At 51.8% G+C, this 26,319-nt stretch overlaps 1 protein-coding gene across 5 annotated transcripts in view; it reads right to left on the reverse strand.

Annotated features, from left to right (window-relative positions):
- Positions 1-26,319, reverse strand: part of LOC146863620 (tropomyosin beta chain) — a 236,049-nt gene that overhangs the window by 155,444 nt on the left and 54,286 nt on the right. For all 5 annotated transcript variants that reach the window (XM_085627665.1, XM_085627667.1, XM_085627680.1 and 2 more), the window contains exon 2: positions 24,121-24,246. In XM_085627665.1, the coding sequence (XP_085483791.1) occupies positions 24,121-24,246 (126 nt within the window). The remainder of the gene's footprint in view (positions 1-24,120; positions 24,247-26,319) is intronic.

The following is a 26,319-nucleotide window of genomic DNA, read 5'->3' on the forward strand; positions in this document are numbered from 1 at the left end:
GGTGCATGATCGCGAGAAGAAAGACGTGATCGCGCGACGCATGACGTCACTGCGGGCGCGAACTGTCGCGAGACAGCGCAAATGGCTAAAAACAATACAACATCTCATGGAGAACGCGACCGGATCAAGAAAACTTGTCGGCGAACGCAGGGATTCAGGTAAGGCGATCGCGCGCGCGCGAGAATGTATTATTTTACAGCGCGAGCAAGAAACAAATTATCGCCAAGCTGCGGAAACCGGAATTTTTGACATTTTCGCGCTCTCCGCGGAACGCGAAAATGTCAAATTATCGCAATTTCCGCGAACGGAACGAAATTTTCGCCCAGGCCTAGTGTACAGCTCACTGAGGCGACCTTTCCGTGCATCTATAGACTCATGGACTGCAAACGCCAGCCAATCAGACAGCAGCTAGCTTGTCCCCTGGTGACGGCTGCGGGCGTGTCAGACAGCCTCTGCACGCATGCGCACTCACTGAACGCAAGCGCACTGCCAGGCCCGCGCATTCAGTTTCTCTGCTCCCCAAGCATGGCAAGGATCCGGGAATTCAGGCCCAAGGTGGCAGAGGCAGCATTCATGGGGCTCTGCTGCCCTCTGGTAGACAACGGAGGAAGTGCACCCCACACTGCTCTTGGAGGGAGCCATGCATCCATTCTTGTCCCCTAAGAAGGGAGTTTACAGTCTTTGTCACGGGACAGGGTCCTGTGGAAGAGGCAACATCCATGGGGCACAGCTGCCACCCGGTGGATAATGGAGGAACTGCACCCCCACACTGCTCCTGGAGGGAGCCATCCATTCTTGTCTCCTAAGAAGGGAGTTTACAGTCCTTGTCATGGGACAGGCTCCTGTGGGAGATGCAGCATCCATGGGGCTCGGCTGCATCCCGGTGGATAATGGAGGAACTGCACCCCCACACTGCTCCTGGAGGGAGCCCTGCATCCATTCTTGTCCCCTAAGAAGGGAGTTCACAGTCCTTGTCATGGGACAGGGTCCTGTAGGAGAGGCAGCATCCATGGGGCTCTGCTGCCCCCGGTGGACATTGGAGGAAGTGCACGCCACACTGCTCTTGGAGGGATCCCTACATCCATTCTTGTCCCCTAAGAAGGGACTTCACAGTCCTTGTCATGGGGCAGGGTCCTGTGCACGTCCTCAGGTTAAACATAATATTTGCCACCAGATTTTCAAGGTTAACAATAATATTGTGGGGCGCGTGGAAACCATAGGAGCACTTGGCTTTCCAGGGGCATTGAAGACGGCCAGTTGTGGCTTTCTCTTAGAGGTGGAGAGGGGTTGAGAGGAACAGTTGTAGCTTTCTTTAAGGGTGGAGAGGGTGGAGATTGCCAGTCTTGACTTTCTCTAAGAGGTGGAGGTGGTTGGAGATGACCGGTCATGGCTTTCTTTAAGAGGTGGAGAGGGGCTGAAGAGGACAAGTTGTAGCTTTCTCTAAGTGGTGAAGGAGGGTGAAGAGCACCAGCCATGGCTTTCTCTAAGAGGTGGAGAGGGTGGAGATGAGCAGTTGTGGCTTTCTCTAAGAGGTGGAGAGGGTGGAGATGAGCAGTTGTGGCTTTCTCTAAGTGGTGAAGGAGGGTGAAGAGCACCAGCCATGGCTTTCTCTAGGAGGTGGAGAGGGTGGAGATGAGCAGTTGTGGCTTTTTCTAAGAGGTGGAGAGGGTGGAGATGAGCAGTTGTGGCTTTCTCTAAGAGGTGGAGAGGGTGGAGATGAGCAGTTGTGGCTTTCTCTAAGTGGTGAAGGAGGGTAATGAGCACCAGCCATGGCTTTCTCTAAGAGGTGGAGAGGGTGGAGATGAGCAGTTGTGGCTTTTTCTAAGAGGTGGAGAGGGTGGAGATGAGCAGTTGTGGCTTTCTCTAAGAGGTGGAGAGGGTGGAGATGAGCAGTTGTGGCTTTCTCTAAGTGGTGAAGGAGGGTGAAGAGCACCAGCCATGGCTTTCTCTAAGAGGTGGAGAGGGTGGAGATGAGCAGTTGTGGCTTTCTCTAAGAGGTGGAGAGGGTGGAGATGACCAGTCGTGGCTTACTCTAGGAGGTGGAGGTGGTTGGAGATGACGTACTCAGGCTTACTGTGGGAGGTGGAGGGGGTTAGAACATTAAATACAGCATGAAAGAATGAATGCCACTAAATAACATCAATGTCTTGTCAGTGCCTTAACTACAAACACAGGGTTTCTAGTTTCCCCAAAGTAAATATTGTGTTTAAAAAGCAGCATCGGCAATGAAAACCAGTTGCGGCCTGCGCCTTCAGCCAAGTAGTTTTATGAGATGTGCGTATTATTAGCTAGAAACTAGTTTTTTAAATGACCTAGAGCACTATTAGCAAGGTACCCCATCAATCAATCAATCATCATTTGTATAGCGCAGCACTGTCACTCCTGGAGGTATCTGGCCGCTGTGGATGCAACGTCTCCCGCTGAGAGCCAGGTCATAAACGAGCAGACAGAGTTAAAATAAAGGTCAGAAATGAGCAGAAAGAGGAACGGGCATAAACAAGCAGAAAGAGGAAAAATAAGTGTCAGAAACGAGAAGAAAGAGGTAAAATAAGTGTCAGAAACGAGAAGAAAGAGGTAAAATAACTGCCAGAACAAGAAGAGAGAGAGTCAAAAATAGAAGTCAGAAGTGGGCAGGAAAAGGGAGAACAAAGAGCAGACAGTGAGCACCAAGAAGGTAGAAAATGAGCATAGGAGGCACAAACCGAAGGCAGCAGAGGGTAGCGGACTGCGGGCAAGCTGGACAGGAGGACTGTCGCAGGAGGAGCGGCACGAGGACCACGGGACAGTATTGCGGTGTACTCAGGTATTGTGAGGAAATGTGGTGTGGATGTGAAACCTCGCCGTTGAATAAACCTCCAGCCCCTTGAGGGTCAGGCTACGTTCGTCAAACATTAGCTCCACCCTGGGTATCTGGGGCTTCGAGCAGTCAGGTTTCAACAGAGGATCAAGTGTAAATCAGTAAAAGCAGCAAAACGATTGAAGAAAGAAACTCGACTCTCAGAAATCAGGCATACATTTTTGAAAACAGACTGTATTTTAATGAATTTATGGACACCAAAACGATGATGATCCACCAGAGGGTTCTCATAGAGATACCACACATAAAACTACACACCAAGTTTGTGAATAGTAGAAAATTGTAAATCTACACCAAAAGTGTAAGTTTACGTTTGTGAATAAGTCCCTTAGAAACCTTTTCAGCAAAAAGTTACATCAAGATGAATGCGGTTTCTTAGAAGTACTTTGGGCAGCCAACTCCAGTGGGGAGCGAGTCAAGGGAACCAACACGGTCCAAAGTAAGTTACCTTCGAAAAAAAAGCTGTCTCCAGTCTGGTTCCAGGATTAGTGGTCTGTTGCCATCAACTTACATAGAGTGGTCCTGATGCAAGGGATACCTGATGCTAAAGATACTCAAAGATGCTGAAGATGCTATTCAGTCGATGGGTGGGGGGAGGTCTTCCTGGGGCTACTCCTCGCTTCACAGCCTTGGTGAGGAGACTTTGGCCACAGGGATCGACATCGCTCAAAGTCCTCTCAGCAAAAGTCCAGTCGCTACTCGGACCTCTGGTTGCCGGTCACAACATAATCAGCGAATGCCTTCTTTTAGCAATAATCCTCCTTCTGAGTGACCCAACTGCACTCCAAACACTGTCCTGGGTCCAGCAGACTCGGTGCAATTCTTGAGTTTCAGGTTTTGTTCTCCCAGGATGCTCTGCAGCAAGGGGCGACATTCCAGTGATCTGGGCTACCAACTTGCCTAAGCAGGCTTCCTCAGCTTTTGTGGTCCTGTGCTGCGAACAGGAAGTCAGCCAACTGTCTCTTTGAGTTCAACTCTGCTGCTTGGGGCTCAGGACGACTGTTGCTCTAGCCTGGCACCACAGGCACAATCCTCGCTTTGCTAGCCCAAGGATCCGCAGGTGCAATCCAGGCTTCGGTGCAGCCTCTCTATGCTAGCCCAAGGATCCGCATGTGCAGTCCAGGCTTCGGTGCAGCCTCTCTTTGCTGGCCCAAGGATCCGCATGTGCAGTCCAGGCTTCGGTGCAGCCTCTCTTTGCTGGCCCAAGGATCCGCAGGTGCAGTCCAGGCTTCGGTGCAGCCTCTCTTTGCTGGCCCAAGGATCCGCAGGTGCAGTCCAGGCTTCGGTGCAGCCTCTCTTTGCTAGCCCAAGGATCCGCAGGTGCAGTACAGGTTTCGGTGCAGCCTCTCTTTGCTGGCCCAAGGATCCGCAGGTGCAGTGCAGGCTTCGGTGCAGTCTCTGTTTGCTGGCCCAAGGATCCGCAGGTGCAGTCCAGGCTCCGGTGCAGCCTCTCTTTGCTAGCCCTAGGATCCGCAGGTGCAGTCCAGGCTTCGGTACAGCCTCTCTTTGCTAGCCCAAGGATCCGCAGGTGCAGTCCAGGCTTCGGTGCAGCCTCTCTTTGCTAGCCCAAGGATCCGCAGTTGCAGTCCAGGCTTCAGTGCAGCCTCTCTTTGCTAGCCCAAGGATCCGCAGGTGCAGTCCAGGCTTCGGTGCAGCCTCTCTTTGCTAGCCCAAGGATCCGCAGGTGCAGTACAGGTTTCGGTGCAGCCTCTCTTTGCTAGCCTAAGGATCCGCAGGTGCAGTCCAGGCTTCGGTGCAGCCTCTGTTTGCTAGCCCAAGGATCCGCAGGTGCAGTCCAGGCTTCGGTGCAGCCTCTGTTTGCTAGCCCAAGGATCCGCAGGTGCAGTGCAGGCTTCGGTGCAGCCTCTGTTTGCTGGCCCAAGGATCCGCAGGTGCAGTCCAGGCTTCGGTGCAGCCTCTGTTTGCTAGCCCAAGGATCTGCAGGTGCAGTGCAGGCTTCGGTGCAGCCTGTTTGCTGGCCCAAGGATCCGCAGGTGCCGTGCAGGCTTCGGTGCAGTCTCTGTTTGCTGGCCCAAGGATCCGCAGGTGCAGTCCAGGCTCCGGTGCAGCCTCTCTTTGCTAGCCCAAGGATCCGCAGGTGCAGTCCAGGCTTCGGTGCAGCCTCTCTTTGCTAGCCCAAGGATCCGCAGGTGCAGTCCAGGCTTCGGTGCAGCCTCTCTTTGCTAGCCCAAGGATCCGCAGGTGCAGTCCAGGCTTCAGTGCAGCCTCTCTTTGCTAGCCCAAGGATCCGCAGGTGCAGTCCAGGCTTCGGTGCAGCCTCTGTTTGCTGGCCCAAGGATCCGGAGGTGCAGTCCAGGCTTCAGTGCTGCCTCTGTTTGCTGGTCCAAGGATCCACAGGTGCAGTCCAGGCTTCGGTGCAGCCTCTCTTTGCTGGCCCAAGGATCCGCAGCTGCAGTCCAGGCTCCGGTGCAGCCTCTCTTTGCTGGCCCAAGGATTTGCAGGTGCAGTCCAGGCTTCGGTGCAGCCTCTCTTTGCTAGCCCAAGGATCCGCAGGTGCAGTCCAGGCTTCGGTGCAGCCTCTCTTTGCTAGCCCAAGGATCTGCAGGTGCAGTCCAGGCTTCGGTGCAGCCTCTCTTTGCTAGCCCAAGGATCCGCAGGTGCAGTCCAGGCTTCGGTGCAGCCTCTCTTTGCTAGCCCAAGGATCCGCAGGTGCAGTCCAGGCTTCGGTGCAGCCTCTCCTTGCTGGCCTCAGGAGCCGCAGGTGCAGTCCAGGCTTCGGTGCAGCCTCTCTATGCTAGCCCAAGGATCCGCATGTGCAGTCCAGGCTTCGGTGCAGCCTCTCTTTGCTGGCCCAAGGATCCGCAGGTGCAGTCCAGGCTTCGGTGCAGCCTCTCTTTGCTGGCCCAAGGATCCGCAGGTGCAGTCCAGGCTTCGGTGCAGCCTCTCCTTGCTAGCCCAAGGATCCGCAGGTGCAGTCCAGGCTTCGGTGCAGCCTCTCTTTGCTAGCCCAAGGATCCGCAGGTGCAGTACAGGCTTCGGTGCAGCCTCTCTGTGCTAGCCTAAGGATCCGCAGGTGCAGTCCAGGCTTCGGTGCAGTCTCTGTTTGCTAGCCCAAGGATCCGCAGGTGCAGTCCAGGCTTCGGTGCAGCCTCTGTTTGCTAGCCCAAGGATCTGCAGGTGCAGTACAGGCTTCGGTGCAGCCTCTGTTTGCTGGCCCAAGGATCCGCAGGTGCAGTCCAGGCTTCGGTGCAGCCTCTGTTTGCTAGCCCAAGGATCCGCAGGTGCAGTGCAGGCTTCGGTGCAGCCTGTTTGCTGGCCCAAGGATCCACAGGTGCAGTGCAGGCTTCGGTGCAGCCTCTGTTTGCTGGCCCAAGGATCCGCAGGTGCAGTCCAGGCTCCGGTGCAGCCTCTCTTTGCAAGCCCAAGGATCCGCAGGTGCAGTCCAGGCTTCGGTGCAGCCTCTCTTTGATAGCCCAAGGATCCGCAGGTGCAGTCCAGGCTTCGGTGCAGCCTCTCTTTGCTAGCCCAAGGATCCGCAGGTGCAGTCCAGGCTTCGGTGCAGCCTCTCTTTGCTAGCCCAAGGATCCGCAGGTGCAGTCCAGGCTTCGGTGCAGCCTCTGTTTGCTGGCCCAAGGATCCGGAGGTGCAGTCCAGGCTTCAGTGCTGCCTCTGTTTGCTGGTCCAAGGATCCACAGGTGCAGTCCAGGCTTCGGTGCAGCCTCTCTTTGCTGGCCCAAGGATCCGCAGCTGCAGTCCAGGCTCCGGTGCAGCCTCTATTTGCTGGCCCAAGGATTTGCAGGTGCAGTCCAGGCTTCGGTGCAGCCTTTCTTTCCTAGCCCAAGGATCCGCAGGTGCAGTCCAGGCTTCGGTGCAGCCTCTCTTTGCTAGCCCAAGGATCCGCAGGTGCAGTCCAGGCTTCGTTGCAGCCTCTCTTTGCTAGCCCAAGGAGCCGCAGGTGCAGTCCAGGCTTCGGTGCAGCCTCTCTTTGCTAGCCCAAGGATCCGCAGGTGCAGCCACTCTATGCTAGCCCAAGGATCCGCAGGTGCAGTCCAGGCTTCGGTGGAACCCACTCTTTGCTGGCCCAAGGATCTGCAGGTGCAGTCCAGGCTTCGGTGCAGCCTCTCTTTGCTAGCCCAAGGATCCGCAGGTGCAGTCCAGGCTTCGGTGCAGCCTCTCTTTGCTAGCCCAAGGATCTGCAGGTGCAGCCTCTCTATGCTAGCCCAAGGATCCGCAGGTGCAGTCCAGGCTTCGGTGGAACCCACTCTTTGCTGGCCCAAGGATCTGCAGGTGCAGTCCAGGCTTCGGTGCAGCCTCTCTTTGCTAGCCCAAGGATCCGCAGGTGCAGTCCAGGCTTCGGTGCAGCCTCTCTTTGCTAGCCTAAGGATCCACAGGTGCAATCCAGGCTTCAGTGCAGCCTCTCTTTGCTAGCCCAAGAATCTGCGGGTGCAGTCCAGGCTTCGGTGCAGCCTCTCTTTGCTGGCCCAAGGATCCGCAGCTGCAGTCCAGGCTTTGGTGCAGCCTCTCTTTGCTGGCCTAAGGATCCGCATGTGCAGTCCAGGCTTCGACGCAGCCTCTCTTTGCTAGCCCAAGGATCCGCAGGTGCAGTCCAGGCTTCGGCGCAGCCTCTCTTTGCTAGCCCAATGATCCACAGGTGCAGTCCAGGCTTCAGTGCAGCCTCTCTTTGCTAGCCTAAGGATCCGCAGGTGGACCAGTCTTTGGTGCAGCCTCTGTTTGCTAGCCCAAGGATCCGCAGGTGCAGTCCAGGCTTCGGTGCAGCCTCTGTTTGCTAGCCCAAGGATCCACAGGTGCTGTGCAAGCTTCGGTGCAGCCTCTGTGTGCTAGCCCAAGGATCTGCAGGTCTAGTCCAAGCTTCGGTGCAGCCTCTGTTTGCTGGCCCAAGGATCCGCAGGTGCAGTGCAGGCTTCGGTGCAGCCTCTCTTTGCTAGCCCAAGGATCTGCAGGTGCAGTCCAGGCTTCGGTGTAGCCTCTCTTTGCTGGCCCAAGGATCCACAGGTGCTGTCCAGGCTTGGGTGCAGCCTCTGTTTGCTAGCCCAAGGATCCGCAGGTGCAGTCCAGGCTTTGGTGCAGCCTCTGTTTGCTGGCCCACGGATCCGCAGGTGCAGTCCAGGCTTCGGTGCAGCCTCTCTTTGCTAGCCCATGGATCCGCAGTTGCAGTCCAGGCTTCGGTGCAGCCTCTGTTTGCTAGCCCAAGGACCCGCAGGTGCAGTCCAGGCTTCGGTGCAGCCACTCTTTGCTAGCCCAAGGATCCGCAGTTGCACTCCAGGCTTCGGTGCAGCCTCTCTTTGCTAGCCCAAGGACACGCAGGTGCAGTCCAGGCTTCGGTGCAGCCACTCTTTGCTGGCCCATGGATCCGCAGGTGCAGTGCAGGCTTCAGTGCAGCCTCTCTTTGCTAGCCCAAGGATCCGCAGGTGCAGTCCAGGCTTCGGTGCAGCCTCTGTTTGCTAGCCCAAGGATCCACAGGTGCAGTGCAGGCTTCGGTGCAGCCTCTGTTTGCTGGCCCAAGGATCCGCAGGTGCAGTGCAGGCTTCGGTGCTACATCTCTTTGCTAGCCCAAGGATCTGGAGGTGCAGTCCAGGCTTCGGTGCAGCCTCTCTTTGCTAGCCCAAGGATCTGCAGGTGCAGTCCAGGCTTCGGTGTAGCCTCTGTTTGCTGGCCCAAGGATCCGCAGGTGCAGTCCAGGCTTCGGTGCAGCCTCTGTTTGCTGGCCCAAGGATCTGCAGGTGCAGTGCAGGCTTCGGTGCAGCATCTCTTTGCTAGCCCAAGGATCTGCAGGTGCAGTCCAGGCTTCGGTGCAGCCTCTCTTTGCTAGCCCAAGGATCTGCAGGTGCAGTCCAGGCTTCCGTGTAGCCTCTCTTTGCTAGCCCAAGGATCTGCAGGTGCAGTCCAGGCTTCGGTGCAGCCTCTCTTTGCTAGCCCAAGGACCTGCAGGTGCAGTCCAGGCTTCGGTGCAGCCTCTCTTTGCTAGCCCAAGGACCCGCAGGTGCAGTCCAGGCTTCGGTGCAGCCTCTCTTTGCTGGTTCAATGATCCGCAGGGCAGTTCTTCAGTCCTTGCTCCGCTCCAGATATGATCTGAGGTTTGGGGGCCAGAGGTGCCTATTTTGATGCCAAGAACATGCCATTAGGGGAGATCATGGTCATTAGCCAATGGGCTACTAGGATGCCTCCCACCTGATAACAACCTTTTGTGAAATGTGGCCTCCAGCTATGCCAGAGTGCTTTATTCTGCCCATTTCCAAGATGGCTGAACCTTTCTCTTGGAGTTTGGAGCTCGGTAGCCCACCCTAGTAAAACGGGCTACATGCCCATGGAAAACCCCGATTTGCCAATGTTTTCCCCTCTCTGTGTCCTTTGCCAACCTGTCTACCCAAACAAAAGAACAGCCCCTCTCAAACGTGTTTAGCATTTGCCCTTCAATGTCCCTTAAACCTGTTCTTTTGGGCTAAGACCCTGTATGGAGGAGGCAGCACCCCGTCCAGCGGCAGGCCTCTATTGTTACCTATCCTGGGAGACGGTCACGCTGCTCCCCAGGAGGGCAGCAGGCTGTCTCGTGGCCAGCATCTGTAAATGGATTCTGGGAAACTCGGGCAACAGAGAATCAACTTTCTAAAAGTTGCATGTAGCAAAAACTTACATTAACTTCGACTTGGGCATCATGTTGGGCGTAATGTAATGTGTTGTTTGATCCCATGAAGGGCCAACGTTGGCAGATCCATCCAGAAGTTAGCCGGGCTGAAATGCCAGCCCATAGCCCAGCACAACAATGGGGCTACTCGCGTCTCTCACAGCAAACCTGACAATTTCGGGTTTTTACTGTCAGAAGAACCTTTAAAACACACTTTCTACTCTTTAATATACCGCACCCTGCCTGAGGACTTGTAGGCCTGCTTTAGGGGGTAAAAAAGGAGGGTTTGGGCTTTACCTTTGCTTTATGTGGCAGAGCTGAGTGCAGGTGATAACTGCTCTGCCGGTGAATAACGGCAGGTGGGAGTCACGCTTCGCCTTGTCACCTCGTGGCGGCACAACTAGTGCCGCGGTCCACGGGAGAGACTTTACCGTACAGGCCCTGGGTACCACTGATGCCATATACTAGGAACTTACAAGTACGTTATCTTGAGCTAATATGGGATTCGCTAATTAAACGTGCACCATGTTTAGGGTCAGGGGCGCACACACTTGATTTGCAGAGCCTTTACACCAGTGCCTCGAAGCAAAAAATGCAGAAAGAGCGGGAGGAAGCTGTAAAAGGCTGTTTCCTCACAGGTAGAAATCCGCAGGAGTCACTGGTGTAGCGCTTGCAGCCGACCAGTGCTTAATTTGTAAAAAGGGGGCCCTTGTCAGGAGGCCCCTGTGGCTCGCACCACCCATTGCCCCTGGCAGTGCAACCAACACAACCACTACGAACACACAACAGCTTTTACGACAACTGAGGCTCTTCCACCACCCAAAAGCTAAAAGCAGGCTTGGGCGGCAGAAATGAGTTGTTTTTAATGTGTATTGAATCAATAAACAACTGTTGCTGTGCTCACCTGTAAATTAGACAAACAGCTCCACCATGTGGCAGACTGTCATAAGGGCCAGTGTTGACAATTAAGTGCTGGTACCAAGCACCGAAAATCACCAGCTCAAATGAAGCACTGCGACCTATCTATCAGTGAACGAGAAGGAGGTGGCAGATAAAGGGATGTGCCACGGGAGGCGCCACACAGAATAACAACCACATCACCAACCATAAGGCTCCCGTCTCACATGGCGGCAGACCCATGATTAATTAAAGATGTGCACTGCATTTATCTAGCGCTTATTAGCGCTGACTAGGCATTGACGTGCTTTACGGTGGGCAGCACGCTCACACAAGATGGCTCCTAGATGACTAATATAAAGTCTGTATTGCACAGGTTGGCACCCGCATCCCTCCCAATAGGGCTCCCATCCCTCCTGCCTGGGACAGGACCGTGCCAAGTCCCTAGATCAGATAATGAGTTATTGTGCCTCTCCCATCAGGGAAAACAGTCATTAAGACATTTTACAAGCCTGGGAGGTGCCCAGTGCCGCCTGCACTCACCTGGAAGATCACACATTCTTGAATGGCACCCAAGGAAAGAGGGCACTAAACTGCCAAGGAGGCTCCTTGGCACAAGCCCTCCACAGCTGCTCTGAAGATCCTGCCAAGATGCCAGCCAGCAGGGTGGTGACAGACTGGACAGAGGAGAGGAGCTCTGTGCCCCCTTCACCTGAAGAAAGACTGGCCCCAGATCCTGCAAGGCGACCAACTCTAGCAATACCCCGGGCACGAGGACACCATACCTACCCCAAAAATAACACCCTGGCAGACACCTAACAACAACACTATCAAACTAGTGCTCCAACACCCATCACAGTGCTACAAAACCAGTGCGGGTAAAGACACCCATGCCAGCTACAGTGATGGCCACCTAGCAAGAAGACTTTAAAACTAGCGCTCCGACACCCATCTCAGCACTACAAACCCTCCTAACTCACCAGATGTTCAGTACATGCATAGCAGTAGCTTCCCTCACACACAGTACATGCATAGCAGTAGCTTCCCTCACACACAGTACATGCACAGCAGAAGCTTCCCTCACACACAGTACATGCAGAACAGTAGCTTCCCTCACACACAGTACATGCATAGCAGTAGCTTCCCTCACACACAGTACATGCACAGCAGAAGCTTCCCTCACACACAGTACATGCACAGCAGCAGCTTCCCTCACACACAGTACATGCACAGACCGCAGCTTCCTTCACACACAGTACATGCACAGCAGCAGCTCCCCTCACACACACAGTACATGCACAGCATGCAGCTTCCCTCACGCACAGTACATGCACAGCAGCAGCTTCCCTCACACACAGTACATGCACAGCAGCAGCTTCCCTCACACACAGTACATGCACAGACTGCAGCTTCCTTCACACACAGTACATGCACAGCAGCAGCTCCCCTCACACACACAGTACATGCACAGCATGCAGCTTCCCTCACACACAGTACATGCACAGCAGCAGCTTCCCTCACACACAGTACATACACAGACTGCAGCTTCCTTCACACACAGTACATGCACAGCAGCAGCTTCCTTCACACACAGCATGCACAGCAGCAGCTTCCTTCACACACAGTACATGCACAGCAGCAGCTTCCCTCACACACACTACACGCACAGCAGCAGCTTCCCTCACACATTGTACATGCACACCAGCATCTTCCCTCACACACAGTATGTGCAGAGCAGCAGCTTCCCTCACACACAGTACGTGCACAGCAGCAGCTTCCCTCACACACAGTACATGCACAGCAGCAGCTCCCCTCACACAGTACATGCACAGACTGCAGCTTCCTTCACACACAGTACATGCACAGCAGCAGCTCCCCTCACACACATTACATGCACAGCAGCAGCTTCCCTCACACACACACTACATGAACAGCAGCAGCTTCCCTCACACACATCACATGCACAGCAGCAGCTTCCCTCACACACAGTACATGGATAGACCACAGCATCCTTCATACACAGTACATGCACAGCAGCAACTTCCTTCACACACAGTACATGCACAGCAGCTTCCCTCACACACACAGTACATGCACAGCATCAGCTTCCCTCATACACAGTACATGCACAGACCACAGCTTCCTTCATACACGGTACATGCACAGCATGCAGTTTCCCTCACACACAGTTTATGCACAGACCGCAGCTTCCTTAATACACAGTAAATGCACTGCAGCAACTTCCCTCACACACAGTACATGATGCACAGCAGCAGCTTCCCTCACACACAGTACATGCAAAGCATGCAGCTTCCCTCACACACACAGTACATGCACAGCTGCAGCTTCCCTCACACACACAGTACATGCACAGCATGCAGCTTCCCTCACACACAGTACATGCACAGCATGTAGCTTCATTCTCACACACAGTACATATACACCATGCAGCTTCCCTCACACACAGTACATGCACAGCATGCAGCTTCCCTCACACACACAGTACATGCACAGCAGCAGCTTCCCTCACACACACAGTACATGCACAGCATGCAGCTTCCCTCACACACAGTACATGCACAGCATGCAGCTTCATTCTCACACACAGTACATACACACCATGCAGCTTCCCTCACACACACAGTACATACACAGCATACAGCTTCCCTCACACACACAGTACATGCACAGCACAAGCACACACAGCAGATATAGTAAATTGCTGTTACACAGCAGACAAGTACAACATGGGTACAGTTGCTGAGATGCCCTCACACACAGACAGGTCCAGGCGGGCAAGTGTTAGCCACCAGTGGCTAGAAGGAGTGTGAAGGTGACTGTCAAGAGTGATGATGATGCGGCCGAGCACTGAGTGAGGGCCGCAGGGGTTACTGATGAGCACGCAGGGGCGTATGCATCAATGTTTTGCACCACCCTTGCAACGCAAAACCTAAATGAAATTTATCAGTGGCTTCATGAATCTAGATAATGCAAGGCTTTGCAAAGACCTGCGCTGCATTACTCTGCGGCAGGGAGGCGTGCCATGGGTGGAGTGTGGGTGTTCCCACACACCCGCCATGGATTCTGACACATCCCCAGATTGTTCGACGTTGGTAGACCTGAGAGTGCATCAGAATGATACACCTACCAACCAGAGAAACAGCAGCAAGGAGGCACATGTCTTTATCCTTGTTGTTTCCTCTTTCTAAGAGCGCTGCATTCTGCAGCGCACTTAGAAAGAGAAAAGTGCCTCTCGGAGATTGTTTTTGTGCAGGAAGGTGCCCCTTCCAACCCCAAAACAATGCTGCGTATAATGCAGGCAGCCTTGCACCATGACACAAGGACAGCCAAAAGTACGCCAGTGTTAGGAAAGGACAGCAATGCGCTGTATGATCATAAATACAGCGCACTCCTGCCCTTTCATGCAGCGCAGCGCAGCGCAGCAAGGTGGCTTTACTGCAATGCGCTGCGTGGATTTGCGATGAGTGTGGTCCACAGAACCTGAAGACTCCTCATAGGTCACAGACTGCGCTGCTGGCTGACAGGTGAGGACATCCGGACAGACGACAGACATACGGCCACTGCTGCTGGCGCCGACTTCATACGAAACACTGCATCGCGGCACCTACCTGCATAGACGCCCTTCTGATTGTGGATAGGAAGGCGCAGCCGCTGTGACACTGGATACTTTTATACACATGATGCAGCGTCAGAGGTTTCATTGCAAACGAAAACTTTTTGTTTCATATAAAGTTTTTAAAAAAAAATAATGAAAACTTCACTGACTATTACTAACTTGGAGTCTGAGCCACCTGGAGCATCCAGCCCTTTAAAGAAAGATAATACTTTTAAAACTATTTTTAGAAAGGCAGTGTAACTGACAGGGTGCATTGCACATTGATAGAGAGCAGACAGTTCCTAGCGCCAAGTGTGTTTCAGATCAAGGAAGCAGCGCACAGTGGCCAGGGAACGACTGGCGCTGCGACACGTTGGGCACGAGGTTTGCGCTTTTTGTCAGCAGGCAGCAGGGGGCGCTGCAGGATATCCGACCAGTCTACATATAATGGGTTTAGAAATGCATGCCGAGTCACAGTTTGGAAGGGGCGTGTTTAGTGTGTCAGCAGCTAGGTGTCAATGGTTTGAGAACATAGTTCTAGTCGCAAACTATCAACAGGTTAACAAGGGCCAGATGTACCTGGGCAATAGTTTGTGAGTACCAAATAGCACATTGTTGAGATTCGCTATTTGGTGATTGCAAGCACCCCTGTACAATGTATGTGTTTCACATTTTGAGATTCCAGATTCGAGGGGGTCTCGAATAGTCTTACTTCATGGATATTAGGGCCAGATGTATACAGCTTTTTGAGGTTGCAAAGGCCGATTGACAGAATCGGGCTGTCCAAAGCCCTGTTTACGATTTGGTGACCTATTACCGAATTCCCAAAGGGTCGGAAACCGAGACCTACCTCATGAATATTAAGGAGGTAAGTCTATTTGCGGCCCATTGGGAATCACAGAAAGCGTAAAGCACACTTTCGTACATAGGGGTTTGCGATTACCAAATAGCAAATTGGAAAAATGTGGTATTTAGTCATTGCAAACCCTCACCTACGTACATTTGCCCTTAATGAGGTAGGTCTCAGTTTGGGATGGTGGCCTGCAGCGGTCAGCAGACCACCATGTCTGAGATTGCTTTCAATAAAGCAATTTTATTTTTTGAAATGCAGCCGATTTTCCTTAAAAGAAAACGGTAGGGGTTTCAAAAAGAAAAAAGAAACGTTTTCTTTATTTTTTAAGAGTCGAAAGTGGTCCAGGGAACACTGCCTGCTCTGGGGAAAGGGTTCCTTGGAGGCCCCTTCTCATTTGCGAATGGGATACCACCAACTTGAAGGTGGTGGTAAATTGTGAATGTTTTGCGACTGCATTTCGGTCACAAAACATTCCCACATACCACTGCGAGATGTAATTAGGAATACTTGGAGGACTTCGAAGCAGGGGCAACTTCAAAGCCCCTGATATTTTGTAATCAAACCAGCGTTAGACCTTTCTCGGGCGCTACCGATGATCCTGTGGCCACAGGGATGCTCGCCGCAAAACAGGCGAGGGAACACGCGCTGCCGCACTGTTGTTTTGCGATCATAGGAAGGCTTTTGACCATGTCCGTCACCAGCTGCTTTGGTCTAAGCTCAAAGCATGGCAAGTTCCGGAAGCACTGCTCTGGGGTATCTAGCTGCTTTACTCCGGCACGTGGGCGAGAATAACATTGGGGAATAACACAGTAGTCTCTGATAAGCTAACAATTGAACCAAGGCGTCAGACAAGGGGCTGTATTAGCCCCGGCTCGTTTGAACCTGTTCACGTGTGACCTGGGACCACTCATTGAAACCAGTCACTAGTCACGCGCCAAAACGGGCGAATCAGCCTAGAACGTCACTTCTCTACGCAGACGATGTCGTCCTTTCAAGCCAAATGCGACGGGGCTACAAAGATTGAAGATCATTTTAGACAATCATTTCAGATCAAATGGAATGACAATAAACTTTGAAAAGACAAACCTTGTGATATTTGGCAGAAAAAGGAAAAAAGTGTCTTCTGGTATCTGAACAACTATCGCTTGACTACATCAAACAAATAAAAGTACCTGGGGATCTGGCTGGATGACGAAGGAGGCCATTTAACACATCCTAACTCATTAAAACAAAAATCTGCCTCATTACAGTTTGCCTTTCAAGCCATATTCAAGGGTATAAAACAGCCCCCCCTCGAAACATTGTTGAAGACTTCTTCAGGACTTGTGGTTCAGGGTTGAATTACCCTAAAATCACATGAACTATGCACACACGCTAATGTGTGCATAGGTGTGTGGAGTGTGTAACTAGGAGTTTCACCGTCAGATTAAATAACTTTTAAAGTACGAACATTTTTCGCATCATAGATCCCGGTGAGAGGCGGTGCCTGGTGTCGCACTTGCGTCAAGTGCAGCCGCCGGCTGACTTACCTACTCGGCGTCTCTTCCTGGGATCTCGATCAAGAACACCCTGAACCAAATGTCCTGAAGAAAGCCAATCAATTGGGAACATATTGGCTGAAACATATAGACCACATCACTTGGATTATTTTCTTAATCTTTTGGAGACATCTGAGACCATACTCTCTCATTCACGTCCAAACGCTTTGCTTTTAATCATACCCCAGGGAACACATAATAAAGAATTTGGTACCCTGGAGGCAGCTTTACATTTCTCACTCTCACAGGATCCACTTCTCGCTCAAAAAAACACAACAAAAACCTGCTCCGCTGTAATCAGGCGTCGTAGCACACCTAGGAGGTATTCGGCCCCCTGAATCGGAAACCTATGATGAAGCATACCACCAGCTAGGTTGATGAGGGAGGGTTCTTTCACAAACCAAATGGATTCCCTGCAAAAGAGACTCCTCTGATGACATTTACTATTGGGTTGATCAGAGCTGGACAGGGGACACACCCTGTGACATCTGTGATGTCCTAGTGATGGACAGGAGACACCCCCTGAGATGTCTGTGATGCATTACTGATGGACAGGGGACACACCCTATGATATCTGTGATGTCCTAGTGATGGACAGGAGACACCCCCTGTGATATCTTTGATGCACTAGTGACAGACAGGGGACACACCCTATGATATCTGTGATGCACTAGTGATAGACGGGGGACACCCTCTATTGTATCTGTGATGTCCTAGTGATGGACAGGGAACACACCCTATTATATCTGTGATGCACTAGTGATGGACAGGGGACACACCCTATTATATATGTGATGTCGTAGTGATGGACAAGTGTCACACCCTATTATATCTGTGATGCACTAGTGATGGACAGAGGACACACCCTTTTCTATATGTGATGCACTTGTGATGGACAGGGGACACGCCCTGTGATATCTGTGCTGCACTAGTGATAGACACGGGACACCACTTATTATATCTGTGATGCAGTAGTGATAGACAGGGGACACGCCCTATTATATATGTGATGTCCTAATGTCGGACAGAGGACACACCCTATTCTATCTGTGATGTCCTAGTGATGGACAGGAGACACACCCTATTATATATGTGATGTCCTAATGTCGGACAGGGGACACACCCTATTATATCTGTGATGTCCTAATGTCGGACAGGGGACACACCCTATTATATCTGTGATGTCCTAGTGATGGACAGGGGACACACCCTATTATATCTGTGATGTCCTAGTGATGGACAGGGGACACACCCTATTATATCTGTGATGTCCTAGTGATGGACAGGGGACACATCCTATTATATCTGTGATGCAGTAGTGATGGACAGGGGACACACCCTATTATATCTGTGATGTCCTAGTGATGGACAGGGGACACACCCTATTATATCTGTGATGTCCTAGTGATGGACAGGGGACACACCCTATTATATCTGTGATGCAGTAGTAATGGACAGGGGACACACCCTATTATATCTGTGATGTCCTAGTGATGGGCAGGGGACACGCCCTATTATATCTGTGATGTCCTAGTGATGGGCAGGGGACACGCCCTGTGATATCTGTGATGTCCTAGTAATGGACAGGGGACACACCCTATTATATCTGTGATGCACTAGTGCTGGACAGGGAACACACCCTGTGATATCTGTGATGTCCTAGTAATGGACAGGGGACACACCCTATTATATCTGTGATGCACTAGTGATGGACAGGAGACACACCCTATTATATCTGTGATGCACTAGTGATGGACAGGGGTCACACCCTATTATATCTGTGATGCACTAGTGATGGACAGGGGACACCCCTTATGATATCTGTGATGCACTAGTGATGGACAGGGGTCACACCCTATTATATCTGTGATGCAGTAGTGATGGACAGGGGACACACCCTATTATATCTGTGATGTCCTAGTGATGGGCAGGGGACACGCCCTATTATATCTGTGATGTCCTAGTGATGGGCAGGGGACACGCCCTATTATATCTGTTATGCACTAGTGCTGGACAGGGGACGCACCCTATTATATCTGTGATGTCCTAGTGATGGGCAGGGGACACGCCCTATTATATCTGTTATGCACTAGTGCTGGACAGGGAACACACCCTGTGATATCTGTGATGTCCTAGTGATGGGCAGGGGACACGCCCTATTATATCTGTTATGCACTAGTGATGGACAGGAGACACACCCTATTATATATGTGATGTCCTAGTGATGGACAGGGGACACACCCTAGTATACATGTGTAATGCAGTAGTGATGGACAGGGGACACACCCTATGATATCTGTGATGCAGTAGTGATGGACAGGGGACACGCCCTAGTATATCTGTTATGCACTAGTGATGGACAGGGGACACCCCCTATGATATCTGTGATGCACTAGTGATGGACAGGGGACACACCCTAGTATACATGTGTAATGCAGTAGTGATGGACAGGGGACACGCCCTATTATATCTGTTATGCACTAGTGCTGGACAGGGGACGCACCCTATTATATCTGTGATGTCCTAGTGATGGGCAGGGGACACGCCCTATTATATCTGTTATGCACTAGTGCTGGACAGGGAACACACCCTGTGATATCTGTGATGTCCTAGTGATGGGCAGGGGACACGCCCTATTATATCTGTTATGCACTAGTGATGGACAGGAGACACACCCTATTATATATGTGATGTCCTAGTGATGGACAGGGGACACACCCTAGTATACATGTGTAATGCAGTAGTGATGGACAGGGGACACACCCTATGATATCTGTGATGCAGTAGTGATGGACAGGGGACACGCCCTAGTATATCTGTGATGCAGTAGTGATGGACAGAGGGGACACGCCCTAGTATATCTGTGATGCACTAGTGATAGACAGGGGACACACCCTAGTATACATGTGTAATGCAGTAGTGATGGACAGGGGACACGCCCTAGTATATCTGTGATGCACCAGGGATCTTCTAAGGATGGACAGGAGACACCCACTGACATTTGCAGCTTCCTTTAAAAGCATGTGTGAGGTGATGGTGAGTGAAGGCTGGCACTGCGAGTGGCTGGCAGGCACTCTCTAGTTCCGCCCCTGTTCCTGCTGGAAAGAATGAAAGTATATTTATAGCGCATGCCATGAACGGAATCTCCTCAAAGCACTCCACAACTTTAGCAAGTACCACAACTGAGGCATATGGAATTAAAAGCCGCGGTCAACAAAGCAATCTGTGCTCTTGATGAACCATCAGGCGCCGGAAGGATGTGTTTCGCAAGTGTACATTCAAGATCTGCGTTTGCTCAGATTCAGTTTACTTTGACAAAAGGCGCCTTTCCTTATGAAAACACCCTTTGTGCAGGAAATTAAGAGCCGAGTGCTGCTTTGCGCTGCTTCATGCCTGCGTGGGGCTCAGTAACTCGGGGCCTGAGTTCTCTCAGCCAATCAGAAAGCCTAGACCATGCGCGTCATCTGCTGCTCTTTGCTTGCACTCCCAGGCAGTTCAGTGAGAGGTTGGAGCATACCAAGGAGCATATTTCTGTAGGGGGAGGCGTGGGGATGGGGGTGACTGGCTCGTCTGCTACCAGCCTTCGTGGCCAACTGCTGCTGGGCATTAACCACGGTTAATTGCCCTCTTCCTTCATTATCCTCCCCAGCCCTCAGCTCCAGCCCATAACTGTGGGCCATTAATACCTGTTAAACCCATGTGCAGAGGGCAATAAAACGTAAATAAAAGTAGTCCCATCTCATCTCATTGGTTCTCTGCAGCGTCTGCTTCTAGGTGTGGGTGATGACGTGTCTTCCTACCATCCTTCACCCTGCCCCCTCCCCTACCCTTTTCCCCCCTTGTCGCCCTTCCCCACTCTGTGGGGCAGATTTTCAAGCCCCCTGCGTCATTTTTACGCTGCATCACTTTTTGTGACGCAGCAGAAGTGTAAAAATGCGGCCCATTTACAACGTGGCACATCTAGGGAGATGCGTCATGTTGTAAAGCCCTGCGTCACATTATACCTGCGTCAGGTATAATGTATGCAGGGTGGGCGTTCCGACGTAAGAAAGGGTCGTAGAAGTGATGCAGTGAAATCTACAAGATTTCACTGCACCACTTCTAGGACGCCGCTGCGTCAAAACCATGCGCCTGCTTGAAGCAAACGTAAGGAGTGACGCAGCACAATGAGGATAGGCCTGCCCATGCTTGCGACACGACTCCAGCAATGCGTGACTTTTGTCTGGACAGATGCTAGACGCATCTGTCAATACTTGAGCCATGGTGCGCCGTATTGTAGATACGGCGCATCCATAGTGGCGCAAGGGTTTCTCAGAGTGACGCAGGGAAAGTGAAACATCTTTACAGATGCGTCAGTTTCTTGTAAATCTGCCCCTGTATCTTTTCCTTTATTTCTGCCTGCGCCTCCCTCCACTTGTCCCCGCTCACCTCTCCTCCCCCTGAGCGCAGCACATTCCGCTGCTCTCTCCCGCCCACTCTCACGTTCCCCCAGTGCCCCCCTTGAACCCAAGGCTCCTCTGACTTGTTTCAAGTTGCCCCCTTGCTCTCTGCTGTCGCTCTTTGACCCAGGCCCCCCCTTGAATCCTATGTGCCTCCTTTACCCTCCCTTGTCCTGCTCCAGCCCTTGTCTCTGCCACCGTCACCTCCACTTGCTCTTTTCTTCGACCAGTGTCGCAGTGACCCCCCCATTTCTCTCCCCGTCCTCACTTGCACCCTTCCACGTCCCTGGCTTGTCTCATTTGCGCACCGTTGACCCCCCAGCCAGGCCTGCCGGCTTTGTGGACTAATACATCCACAGCAGGGGCCTGTGCCCCATCTATTGGGCACAGGTTCAAATGCCAGCGGGTCCACTCAGCCCTTCATCCTTCTGTGGTCAATAAATGAGTACCGTTGGGTAACAATAAACATCTATTATTCAGTACCAAGATACCCTCAGGTGTCCGTGCCCCTTACAAACTGATGTTCTGTCCACCCTAGTGAGCCCCTAACATGCCCCCTGCTTCCTCGCCCTTGGGGTCACCCCTGGGGAAGCCCACGCGCCAGTCCTGCCCCTCAGCTGGGATGAAATCCCTCTTCATCTGGGTGGGCTCCAGGGGGCTGTCAGCTCTTTCTTTTCCAGCTCCTCGGATCAGTTTGCACCCGGATGGCGCTGTAAAGGCCACTTATATATTTATAGTTGATCGAATACCCCCAGGCTGCCGGGCAGTTGTTCTGCGAGGCATGAAGCCGCAGCTGCCCTCTGGGTCCAAGCACTTCAAGCACCCACACCATGCCCTGTCCCACACTGGCCATGGAGCCCCTCTCTAACCCCTGGGCTTAGCAAGAAATCTCCCCGTGGCAGCAGGACGTTCCCCGGCCCTCCCGCCTGTCAGCGGGGCTCTGCAGGGCGATCGGATGTCTGTGCTTTCCAACGTCTCTCCAAACTTAGAAACATTGGGTTTGAAGAGGTTTCACGGGGTGCGCTCGGCAGCTGCCTCAGGAGCAGCACCCCACAGATACATCAATCGAAAAAAAACATTCCTGCCAAGAACACAGGCAAGGTGCAAGGGTGCCTGCGTTGGCGCTAGGCTGCCGAAACAACGCCAATGCAGGGGGAGGACAGATATACAGCGCATTCCTGCCAAGAACACAGGCAAGGGTGCAAGGGTGCCTGCGTTGGCGCTAGGCTGCCGAAACAACGCCAATGCAGAGGGAGGACAGATATACAGCGCATTCCTGCCAACAACACAGGCAAGGGTGCAAGGGTGCCGGCGTTGGCACTAGGCTGCCGAAACAACGCCAATGCAGGGGGAGGACAGATATACAGCGCATTCCTGCCAACAACCCAGGCAAGGGTGCAAGGGTGCCTGCGTTGGCGCTAGGCTGCCGAAACAACGCCAATGCAGGGGGAAGACAGATATACAGCGCATTCCTGCCAAGAACACAGGCAATGGTGCAAGGGTGCCTGCATTGGCGCTAGGCTGCTGAAACGACGCCAATTCAGCAAGAGGACAGATATACAGCGCATTCCTGCCAAGAACACAGGCAATGCTGCAAGGGTGCCTGCGTTGGCGCTAGGCTGCCGAAACAACGCCAATGCAGGGGGAGGACAGATATACAGCGCATTCCTGCCAACAACACAGGCAATGGTGCAAGGGTGCCTGCGTTGGTGCTAGGCTGCCGAAACAACGCCAATGCAGGGGGAGGACAGATATACAACGCATTCCTGCCAACAACACAGGCAATGGTGCAAGGGTGCCTGCGTTGGTGCTAGGCTGCCGAAACAACGCCAATGCAGGGGGAGGACAGATATACAGCGCATTCCTGCCAACAACACAGGCAATGGTGCAAGGGTGCCTGCGTTGGTGCTAGGCTGCTGAAATAACGCCAATGCAGGGGGAGGACAGATATACAGCGCATTTCTACGCTTTCACTTCGGCATAGGGCAGCAACTTGCGGCGTTGCCCTATGCCAAATCCCCATAAATTAGGGCCTAAAGGCCTCAAATATGGCATTTTGGTGTAGGTCAGTTTCCTAATAATAGCCCAACCCCCAAACCTTATCCTAACCCTAACTATAACTCCATCCATAACCCTAAACTTAATCTAAATCCAAGCCCTAACCTAACTATGTCTAACCCTAAACCTATCCTTAACCCTAACCCGTAGACTAACCCTAAATTTAACCAAAACTGTAACTGTAATCCTATCCATAACCCAAACCATAAACCCTAACCTTAATCCTAACCATAATTCTAACCCTAAACCTATCTATAACTCTAACCATAAGCCCTAACATAACTTAACCCTAAGCCCATCCATAACCCTAACCCCTAGATAAACCCTCACTCTAACCATAACTGTAACCTTAATCCTATCCATTACCCTAACCGTAAGCCCTAACCATAACTGTAACCCTAATCTTATCCATTACCCTAACCGTCCTAACCATAACTGAAACCCTAATCCTATCCATTACCCTAACCGTAAGCCCTAACCATAACTGTAACCCTAATCCTATCCATAACGCTCACTATAGCCCTAACCAAACTCTAAGTCTAACTCTAAGCGCATCCATAACCCTAACGGTAGCCTAACCCCAAGTCCTACCCGAACTCTAAATAAAAACCTAAACCTATCCATAACTAACTCATTACCCTAACCATAACCGCCACCATAACCCTAACCTTGCCTTAGCACTAAAATAGCCCTAAAATTAGCTGCGACCCTTCGCTGATCGCCCTCTTACTCTCACTCTCTAACCTGTCCATACCTCTGTAGTAATCCTGACCTTATACCTTGGTCATTTCCAGAAATCCTTCCTTGAAATGTTTCTTTATTAAATAATCTCAAAATAAATACGTTTTTTCAAATTGATTTATTTGTGGGTGTTGCCTCCTATAATGTTTTCTATCTGTAAGGAGCTTTTTATACACATTGACATAAAACCCAAACTGAGAGTTGAAGATATGGGGGTGAAAGTAAGGGGGTGATAAGGGCTGTGCCAGAGGAAGGAATGGCCCGAACAGGAGTGAAGAGCAGAAAGAAGGGACTTTCTCAGCGTGCACGGATATTATACGAGGCAAAAGACCCCAAAGAGGTTCATCACCCGGCGGGCCGGAAACAAGGAGTTCCTCGCTCTGGCACACCTTCTGGTTCCGATGGGAGCAAACACCGCTTTTGGTTTCTCTTCTGTCCCGTCGCAGTGCCCTCCCTTCCCATCACTCAGGACCCCCAGGAGCTGGGGGAGGGAGGGGTCTGCCTGGGGGATACTCACATCTGCTGCCTTCTTCTCCGCCTGCTCCAGCTTCTCCTGGGCATCCTTCACCGCCTCGGAGTACTTGTCCACCTCGTCTTCCGTCCCCTTCATCTTCTTCTGTAAACTCATCACCTCCTCCTCCAGCTGGAAAAGAAGCAGAACAAGGGCTTGTGAGCAAGAGAGAGAGGACATCGATGGATGGATGGATGGATGGATGGATGGATGGATGGATGGATGGATGGATGGATGGATGGATGGACACGGGGGGAATGGAAAGATGCATGGGCGATGGATGGACAGAAGCATGGGGGAAGGATGATTGGATGGATGGATGGAAGGAAGGAAGGACAGATGGATAGAGGGGGAATGGATAGATGGATGTGGGACAGAAGAATGGATGGATAGTTGGATGACTGTATGGGCTAGCGGACAGATAGATGGATAGAGGACGAAACGGACAGACACATGGGAGACGGATGGACAGATGCATGGGGGAAGGATGGGTGGATGGTGGATTGAGGGGTGAAAAGATGGATGAATGGATGGATGGAAGGATGGATTGATTGATGGGTGGGTAGATGAATGGATGGGTGGATAGATAGATAGATAGATGGATGGGTGGATAGTGGGATCAACGAATGGGCTAGTGGACAGATAAATGGATAGAGGAGAAAATGGACAGACACATGGGGGATGGATGGACAGATGCAGGGGGAAGGATGGATGGATGGATGGAGGGTGGATGGATGGATGAATGGATGGATGGATGGACGGATGGATGGATGGATGGAAGGATGGATGGATGAATGGATGGATGGACGGATGGATGGATGGATGGAAGGATGGATGGATGGATGGATGGATGGATGGATGAATGGATGGATGGATGGGTGGATGGATGGATGGATGGACAGACTAGTAGATAGCCAGAAGGAGCAACAGATCGATGAATGAACGAATAGATAGATGGATTAATGGAATTATATCAAATCTGGACCTGTTGACCTCATCCCATGATGAAATAGGAATACTGTGAAATAAAATTGATTGGCAGGGCTCCTCCCCAGGCTGTAATTAGAAAGAGATGCCCCGGATCTCACATCTTATTGGTGGACACCCAATACATGGGCAGTGAAGAAGATATTGATTTAAGAGCTAGGCATGAGCAAAGCAAGCAAGCTGTTGTCGCTAATATTAAGTAAACATTGGCAAAGCTAATAGGTTTAGCCTTTTTGACCTAGGAACTACACCAATGCAGTCTGGTGGCTCAGTGGCCTAATGTCCACTGTAGGGGCCTATCTGCGACCTCATGGTCACAGGCTCAAACCCCAGCAGATACCCTCAGCCTTTTATCCTTTTGAGGTGGAAACAATGAGTTCCAATAAACATCTGTTGTTCCGCACTAGGAAGCCCTTCTGGGCGCGCGCTTTATAAAAGCACGCTATGTTACGTTTCAGTCGTTGCTGTGTTGCGTCAGCAAAAAGCAAAATTGCTGATTCTGTGCAACATCGGGAAAAACGGAAGAAAAAAGGACAAATAAAAAGGTGCAAAAATATGGTTACAATTGGAGACCGTGTCATTCTTAAGGCGCTCATGAGGGGTGACCTGCATGCATGAGGCTCGCACCATTGTCTTTGTTTTATATTTACCAATGGAAGATGGCGGATGACACTTGGATTGGTAAATAAATATAATACATTATACATGGGTGAACGCGCATTTTGAATGTTGAGTGGCCCGGGCAGCAAATGGAAGCTGTCCGGCGCCCCGAATAACTTAAAATAGACAAACAAATGTAAAAGACTGCGATGGATGAGGGAGCCATGGAGAGGTGCATGTGGGGAGCAAGAGGGAGAGCCATGCAGGAGCAGGTGAGGGGAGGCAAAGCGAAGTGGGCGGGGCTATGGAGCACAAATGGAGCTCGAGGCTGCAAGCCAGGAAGGCCTCAAAAAAGCAAGGGGTGAGCCTGTGGGGTGAGCCTGTGGGGTGAGCCTGTGGGGCGAGCTGCTGGTGGGCTGCTGTTTCTAGGAAGAGGGCAGCGAAAGAGATAGAAAACAGCTGCACTCTCATGAAGAACAGACTGAAAAGAAAAAACAGCTCCCTCACTAGAGGAAATGGAATAAGCAAGTAAATGAGAGTGACAATGAAGCCAGCCAATAGTAAGGGGTGGGCGGGCTCTACGCGCACCGCAGGTTACAGAGACGGGCCACAGGGATC

This window comes from Triturus cristatus, chromosome 2_1 (assembly GCF_964204655.1).
Source record: "Triturus cristatus chromosome 2_1, aTriCri1.1, whole genome shotgun sequence".
Lineage (NCBI taxonomy): Eukaryota > Metazoa > Chordata > Amphibia > Caudata > Salamandridae > Triturus > Triturus cristatus.